The following is an 8,924-nucleotide window of genomic DNA, read 5'->3' as shown; positions in this document are numbered from 1 at the left end:
TCCCAGGAGTGAAACCATTTTTCAGGGGTTCCCCCTGTGGTAATGAGGTTGGGTATTTCTGGGCTAAGCACATGAAAGCTGGTAATGCAGGCACATAGCCAGGAGGATGCCAGCTATCTCTAGGATTCTGCAGGAAAGAACACACAAGCGCCGCCGCTGCTGCCTCCAGACGCCTTCTTATTGGCTGCGACGCTTTAGGCGGGGACATTCTTAGCGTTTTGATTGGTTGCTGTGCGTTCCCTAGTCTGCAGCGTTCGGAATCCGAGAGATGCTGATCCGCACAGCTCACCCGGAGCCAGAGGCGGCGGAGCTCGGCAGTGTCACAGGCGGAGAGAGCGCCGGAGCGGCAAGTGACAGCGCGGACCTCAGCACACCATGGACACGGACTCTGGGGACCTGAGCGAGGGGGAGCTGTCACCAGGTAACAGCAACGCCAAACTTGTCTGCAGCACTGCTGACTGACAGCCGCACGTCCCGCTACCGATCAATCAACTTCATTGAAATGGGCGGGAGGCTGCATTCCGCTGGTAATGGGGGGGTTAACCCCCTTTTAAAGGGTTAAAAGGAGAGAGCGCTGTGGCTCCCAGGGAGTGGGTGCTCCGCACGTGGGGCAGGAAGTTTGTTAGGGGCATGCGGTACCTGAGCACCTGTCGCTGGTCATAGCAGGTGCTGCGGATTAGAAACCGCAGTCAGTGCACTGCACGGTAGTCACTGTGCCAATGATAGAGCTGCACAGGCTGGGACTGAGGAGGATGTAGCAGAGCTGGAGGTGCTGTTCACCTACCTGTTGTGTTATCATGGATGACATGCTCAGCTCTGCTACGTCAAGAGCTGTGGACTGTCTCCTCTTGGCACCCTGTAAACCTGACACCTACTGGAGTGACCAGGTGCCAAGGCTGGTCCCTCAGACACTGGGTGGTTGTGATATGTTCTCGCAGGTACTGAGGCTGGCACAGCGATGGGTACACCGGACTCTGCTGTCATTCAGACTTGTCCCTGTTGGACGTGTATGCATTTGATTAGGCTGGATTCACACTTGCAGTTTTTGGTGCAGGTAGTTGGAGTGGCGTCAGAAGACGTGTGACCTGTTAGAGGAGGATTTATACTTCTCCACTTCTGGCTGAAAAACTGCATCCAGAACTGCATGTGTGATTCCAGCCTCACATCTCGATGGCTTCTGCCTCGGCTGACATCCACGTGAGCCAGATCTCCGTGGACGTGGCCGCCGGCTGGGCTGTGAGCTATGACTTTGAGGATGTAAGTTGTAGTAGTCCATTCTCCCTCATTCACATTTCCGCGTCTGTTTGAATTCCGTGGAAAATCCATCTGTGAGGATGTCTGCGTGTCCGTTTTTTGCCCTCCGTGTGTCATCTGTATTCCACAGACACTGCTCAGTGTTTCCAGAGCATTTCCTACAAGTGGTCAGTGAAAAACCACTGACAGAACACGGATGTCATTTGTGTTGCTAGTGATTTTCATGGACCCATGGACTTTAATGGTCGTGTTTATGGATGAGCAAACTTCTGTTTTCAAGTTCGGCGTACAAGGTTCGGGTTATCTAAGAATTCCTTTGTGGATTCTGCTATCACGAACCATAACTTATAGTCCGTGGTGGCGGAATCCATAACGGAATATTTAGATACTCCGAACTTGAAATCAGAAGTTCACTCAACACTGGTCCGTGATGCTGGCCAAACACGACTAAGGCCTGATGCACACGACTGTTGTGTATTGTGCGTTCCGCGCGGACAGCCTTTAATATAACTGCCTATTCTTGCCCGCTAAGTGCGGCCAAGAATAGGACAGGTTATATTTTTTTTGCAGACCACGGAATGGAGCAACTGATGCGGACAGCACACAAAGTGAATGGGTCCGCATCCGAGACGCCAAAACTGAGGCTCGGATGCGGACTAAAACAACGGTAGTGTGCATGAGGCCTAAAGCCGAATGCACACAGCTGTGCTCCGTGGCCGTGAACGGTCCGTGGTATGCCGGCCTGGATTCCTTCATAGCAACCAATGACGCAGTGCGCTCCTGCTGTCAGCAGGAATCCAGGCCGGCATACCACGGACCGCTCACAGCCGTGGAACACGTTCGTGTGCATTCGGCCTAAAGTGGTGGAAAACACACTGAAAGTCAATGGGGGGAGAGATTTATCAAAACTGGAGTAAAGTAGAACTGGTTTAGTTGCCCATAGCAACCAATCAGATTCCACCTTTCATTTTTCAGAACTCCAATAGAGAATGAAAGGTGAAATCTGATTGGTTGCTATGGGCAACTAAGCCAGTTCTACTTTACACCAGTTTTGACGGGCACATTTGCTGTCTGTGGAGAACATGAGCAGCACGTCCGTGATTCGCTGCAGTGTGAGGCCTGAGGCCCCATCCACATGGAGGTTTTTGTGCACAGATTCCACAACTGCGCTGAGAGGACATGGTCTTTCTTGGTGCGGTTTCCACGTGGACGCAGCTGGTAGCCACGGTGGGTGTCCACTTCAGCGCCGTCCATAGGGGCTAAACCGCAAATGGGTCTTCAGTGTTCAAATCTGACAGAGGCAAAATCCGCCCTATACCTGGTCTGGAATCAGAAGAAGTCCTTCCAACAGGGATCGGACTGTTGGATATTGAAACGCCCAATTCTTTTGTTCTTGGGGGAGATATGTTCCAAAAAAAACCAAAAACGGATCCTGTATTTTAAGCATCCGTTATGCTCAGTTGTGCACATTTTGCATCCGTTTCAGCCATTTCTGTCTGGAATCTGTTATTTTAGATAGAAAAAAAGTCTGCCACAAATTTTTTATATATTTTTTCCCTTCTAAAATAACGGATCTCACATAGAAATGGCTTCTGATTTTTGCTGTTTTCTGTTCGTCTGATGTTGGAAATCTTTCTGTGGCAGATGCGCAGGGTTGTGCAGAGCGGAGGAGATTCTAAGAAATCCCGTCCACACGCTGTGTAATAAATTGCCCCACGGTGCGGATCTGAAATCTACAGCTTGTCAATTTAGGCTGCGGCCCTCCCGTGTGGATTTCACCCTTCGCAGCGGAGAGGATGAAGTTCACAGCCATTCCTGTGGCCAAAAATGTAATACATGCGATATTTGGTTGCGATATTTGTTTTAGAACCACAGCAAAAACGGCAGCGGACTTATCCACCGCACTTTCTGGCACGTGTGGGCGTACTCCTAAGGCCGCCTGCACATGGTGTGGATTACTTAGGTTTTTTTCTGCGCGGATTCTCATGTATTTCACAAATCTCATGCGCGCTTTGCTTTTTCTTTCTGTCAATTCTCTGTGCGGATTTCACCCTTTTCAATGCAAAGGTGAGACCTGCAACAACACTGCATCGAATTCTTACCAGACTAAGGCCCCCTTGCACATGAACGTGTGCACCCTGTGGTCGTGCTGCGGCTCGCAAAATGCGGGCGGCAATGCACGAACACAGTCCGTGGGGCAGCCGCAGAGGATCGCAGACCCATTCACTTTAATGGGTCCACAATCCGGCCGTTCCACAGAAAGATAGGACATGTTCTATCTTTTTGCAGAACGGAAGTACGGGACGAAACCCCACGGAAGCACTTCGTAGGGTTCCGTTCCGTGCTTCCTTTCCGCATCTCTGGATTTGCGGACCCATTCAAGTGAATAGGTCTACCTCCATGATGAGGAATGCCCATGGAATGGCACCCGTGTATTGCGGATCCGCAAATGCGGTCCGTAATACGGCAACGGGAAGCACACGTTCGTATGCAGGGGGCCTTAGGTATATTCACATTTGGCAGATTTGTTGCAGAAAATTCTGGAGCTGTCCCGTTTATCCGAGTGCAGAAATCCTTGCAGTTGCTGCCAACACAATGAATGGAGCAGATTTTCAGCCGCGGAGATTTATACTGGTAGCTGAATAACACTCCAGATTGCCATAATTTCGGGCTTGTTCAGAGAATATAATGGCTTTGGGCTGCTGTGATATAAACCCCCCCTCCCCGTTACCTCTGACACCACCCCTGGCCATGACTGCTAGCCTCCACAGAGATGACATGAGACGTCTATAACTGGCTCTAAAGGGTCTTAACTAAATCGGGTTACAAACTGTAATATACTGTCCTGTGCCCTGGGGGAGGACATTCAGACAAGGAAGAGACTGCCGGCAGTGCCCGCTATGTAAGCGGGGTCAGTCCGTGCCTCTAGACCTGCCTTCTGTGGTGGTGGTGGCAAGGGCTGTCACTACTTCATATCTCAGCCTGCTCAAGGACAGCAGCAGTGGGAAAAGTAGTTAACAAATCCGGGCCCGAACGTGGCATTTTCTGCCAGCCCTCACATGGTGCAGGTATGAGAGAGTGCAGGGTGATGCCGCCTGGTATGTGGGTGAAAAATCACTGCTGTAGTTTGTTTGATGCCTCCTTAAACTTGCAGGGCTATATCTTGTGGTAAATCTTCTTCTTCTTTTTTTTTTGTTTAAAAATGGGCCCACGCTGAACGTGTAGCCGCCCCCAAGAAGGCACAAGCTAGCTCTCTAATAAGCAGTGGATGGGCACCAGAGAAGTGGGCAGCAATACTGGCAGTGCTGCGTAGCTTTATCCAGTCGCCGCAGAGCACTGACTGATGGGGCGTGGTCCTAACAACTGCTGCTGCCACCACAGGGTACGGCCACACACTACCACTGTGCAGCGGCTTGAACCACGTGGCCACGCAAGCTGCAGCCGTATTCTATTAAGGGCTCACGTGGACACCGGCAGTTTGTGCATTGTATCACGGATGCATTCACTTGAATGGGTCCGCAATCCTGAAGGTACGATGTGGAACGGAAGCGCAAAAAAATAGAACTTGAATGGGCCTGCATCAGTCGTCACCAGTCAAACGGATGGTGCCCGTGCTTTGAGGACCATGTCCGGAACGTTCGTGTGCATGAGCCCTAAGGCTGCTTTTACACAGTCCGTGTTTGATCAGTGATTTCCTTCAGATCTTCCCCTTATACCTTATCTCTGAGTAGGCTCCACTCCAGGTTTCGACTCGCAATCAGTGATGGCAGTCACTGACCAAATCACTGAAGTGTGAACTAGACCTTAGGCTGCTTTCACACAGTCGGTATTTGGTCTGTGATTTTCTTCAGGGATTTTTGAGCCAAAACCAGTAGTGGAGCCTACACAGAGATGAGGTCTAAGGACTCCAAAAGTGAGGATCTGCAAAACATGGATACCGGCCGTGTGCATTCCGCATTTTGCGACCCCATTGAAATTAGTGGGTACTCATCCGTTCTGCAATTGTGGAATGGATGTGGACACATAAATATGGTCGTTTGAATGAGAAAGAGAGAGATTTGCTCCTGTTCTGTGTTTTTGACTACTTCTGGTCTTGGCTCATAATCTCTGATAGAAATCACTGATCAGTCAGTGGTGGTCCGAGTTCAGACCTCATCAATGTGACCCATGAGAAGATCGTTTAGATTGGTTCTCCCCATTAATTTTCTGTGCGCCACTGTCGGTGTTTCCATCATACGGTCTTGGACATGAGACTAAATTGTGGCGTGATGGTGTGACTGATCCCCTTTAAAGGGAACCTGTCATCAACTTTATGCTGCCCATACTAAAAGTATAAAGTAGAGACAGGCGAGTTGATTTCAGAGGTCTGTCATTTATAAGTTAAAAGTAAGTGGTTGCCGAGAACCAACATCACAATCATTGCAGACTGGGCCTGGAAAAGAGTCCCGGCCACCTGAGAAGAGTCCTGGTTATTCATGAATTCCTGCCCACCTTCTGATGACTGACAGTCTTCTACAGAGTTTTCTCCCTTTCCCTCTAGGAGAGAACTGCCAATCATCAACAGATGGACGGGAGAGCAGGAGATTATGTATAACCAGGACTCTTCTCAGGTAGATTTGACTCTTTTCAAGGCCTGGGCTGCAATGATTATGATGCTGGTTCTCAGCAACCACTTACTTTTAGCTCATGAGTGACACACCGCTGAAATCTGCAGTTCTGTTGCCCTCAGTGAGGTCAGCATAAAGTTGATGACAGGTTCCCTTTAAGTAGTCCATACAGGGCGTACAAAACAATTTCTCCTATTGAATTCCCAGGTACCTAACAGAACAGCAGCGGAATAAAGCAGCAAATAAATCAAATAAATTGTATTAAACGTAGCGCCATGTGTTTCTGTGCCCTTTTCACCATTTATTTGATTTAAAGCTTCTTTTTTTTCTTTTTTTTTCCAGCTGCTTTGTTTTTTTTTTTAGACAGAAAAGTCCCATGGATATGAGAGGGTAGTGTGAATGGTCTCTGGTGTAATGATCTATGTACTGAGTACACTTGGACTGCAGGAAAGCCATGGCAATAGAGTTCTTTACCAAATATGAGCTTTTCTGTGTGCACCTCCATCGTCTCTTTATTCTTACCTTGCTACTTCGCATGTGATGACATTTGTTACTACTGTACTCTAACAAATGTGGTGTCTCATCTTAAACTGGGCGGTGATGACAGGGCAAAGTCTTAAAGGGATTTTCCAAAATTGTATATAAAATTTTTCAGGCAATTCAAAAATTATTTTTATATATCACAGCGAGTTGTCAAAGGTTTTAATCGGTGGGGTCTGAGTGCTGAGACCCCCATTGACTGCTAGGAGGAGAAAGAAGCGCTTACATAGCACACGTCTCTGCAGTGGGAGACGGAGTCGAAACGGGTCTATAGGCCTGTCTCGTGCATCGAGTTGAGTGTTTCCCTAACCTCGTTCTAGCAATCGGTTGGGGAGGATATTACAGTGAAGTACTGACCTGCATTGGTTGTGAATTTAGCACTAGTGCTGAGATATAGATCTCCTGTGTAGATGTGCAGTCTCTTTAGTGTCTCTTTTTGAGTCCCGTCTCACTCATGCTGCTGCTCACTCCTCCCCCTCCCCTCTCCATAGACTTGTATTTCCGTAAAATATGATCTTCCCATGGAGATTAACTGTTTTGAGAAAAGCATTTTTCAAAGTAAAAAACAATTAGCAAAGGGTAGGGGAGGAAAGAGGTAAACAGCTGATAACATGTTAACCAATTACAAAGTTTTTTGTGGTCGCTTGTATTGATTTATGTAAGCTTGTGTCAAAGTACAGGGGCTCTTAAAAAAATATATAAACTTTTTTTTTAAATTTGCATTGCCATATTCTGACCCCCATAACTTGTTTATAGTTACATCTAGAGAGTTGTATGAGGGGTCATTTTTGCTGCACTGTAGTGTGTATGACTTTTTGATCACTTTTTATTCTTTTTTTTTTTTTTTTGGGAGGTGAAGTGACAAAAAGTGGCAATTTTTTCCCCATTATGATATTCACCATCCGGGATAAATGTGTTTTATATTTTAATAGTATGGATGTTTTGGGAGGCGCTGGTGCAAATTATATTAATTTTTTATTGTTTATTTACTTTTATTTTGCAGGGCTCCAGATGGCAACCAAAATGGTCGCCAATGCGACTTAGAATTTACAAATGGCGACCAGACTTTTTAGTCTGCGACTAGACCTGCCGCAGCTCTGCAGTTGAATACAGCGTCGGGGCACAGGAGCTGATAGTTCTCTGCCCCGCCGTTGATGTTCTTCTCAGCAGCGCAGTGGAGAAGGAGTCTCTCCCTCCCCCCTGTGCTGCTGCCGCCACCAATAAGAAGATAGACAGGAGGGGGAGGGGAGGGCCTGTGGAGATAACTGACCTGTTAATACAAATACAGGAGGCGGGTGCCGGAATCATAGCTATGACAGGGAGCTGCAGTCATAGAGGTCGGGTGCCGGCTATTTGATTCCGGCACCCGCCTCCTGTATTTGTATTAACAGGTCAGTTATCTTCATTGGTGGCGGAGTGCGCCCCCCTCCCCCACCCCAGTATAATAAACATTGGTGGCGCAGTGCCAATGAGGGTTAAAAAATAAATTAATTAATGATGGACCATGTCATAAGCGCAGTGATGTCACCACAGGTCCTTTTCCTCACAGATGAAGACAGAAGAGAAGCCGGGCTGCACGAACAAGTGGATGACGTGAGTTAAATTATTACTATTTTTTTTTTTTTTAACCCTTCCAGCCCTATTTTACTTAGCATTCTGTTTTAAGAATGCTATTATTTTCCCTTATAACCATGTTATAAGGGAAAATAATTACATCTACACAACCTTGAACCCAAACCTGAACTTCAGTGAAGAAGTTCGGGTCTGGGTACCACAGTCAGTTTTTTTTATCACGCGCCTGCAAAACACATTGCATCGGCGCAATAAAAACTGAACAGCGGAACGCAATTGCAGTCAAAACTGACTGCAATTGTGTACCTACCTGCGCGGGTTTGCCGCAATGCACCCGGGACGCATCTGGAGCCAAAACATGACGCCCGTCTGAAAGAGGCCTAAGGCTACTTTCACACTTGCGGCAGTCGTCGGAACTGCCTGCCGGCCGGATCCGCCGATCTGGATGTGACTGAAAGCATTTGTGAGACGCGTACGGATGCGGATCCATCCCACAAATGCATTGCAAGAAAGAATCCTTCTCTCCACTTGTCATGCGGACAGACGGATCCGTCTTGTATATTTTTACACATTTTTACCGGTCTGCGCATGGGCAGACTGGAAGGACGGATCCGGCATTCCAGTATTTTGAATTCCGGATCCGGCACTAATACATTCCTATGGGGGAAAAATGCCGGATCCGGCATGTCTTCAGTTTTTTTTCGCCGGAGATAGAACCTTAGCTTGCTGCGGTATTATCTTTTGCCTGATCAGTCAAAATGACTGAACTGAAGACATCCTGATGCATCCTGAACGGATTACTCTCCATTCAGAATGCATGGGGATATACCTGATGAGTTATTTTCCGGTATAGAGCCCCTAGGACGGAACTCAGTGCCGGAAAAGAAAAACGCTAGTGTGAAAGTACCCTAAAATATTAAGTTTAAATCCCCCCTTTCCCAATTTTACATA

General features: G+C 47.6%; 1 protein-coding gene across 1 annotated transcript in view; it reads left to right on the top strand.

The window, feature by feature from the left end:
• The first annotated feature begins 306 nt into the window (after positions 1-306).
• The window catches only part of TNFAIP8L3 (TNF alpha induced protein 8 like 3), a 170,850-nt gene continuing 162,232 nt past the window's right edge, over positions 307-8,924 (top strand). The window contains exon 1 of the mRNA XM_040413975.1: positions 307-421. Within this exon, the coding sequence (XP_040269909.1) occupies positions 376-421 (46 nt within the window). The 5' untranslated portion in view covers positions 307-375. The remainder of the gene's footprint in view (positions 422-8,924) is intronic.

The sequence above is a fragment of the Bufo bufo genome, chromosome 1, assembly GCF_905171765.1.
Source record: "Bufo bufo chromosome 1, aBufBuf1.1, whole genome shotgun sequence".
Taxonomy (NCBI): Eukaryota; Metazoa; Chordata; class Amphibia; order Anura; family Bufonidae; genus Bufo; species Bufo bufo.
The sequence above is the reverse complement of the archived record's forward strand: the minus strand, read 5'-3'. Positions and strand labels throughout refer to the sequence as shown.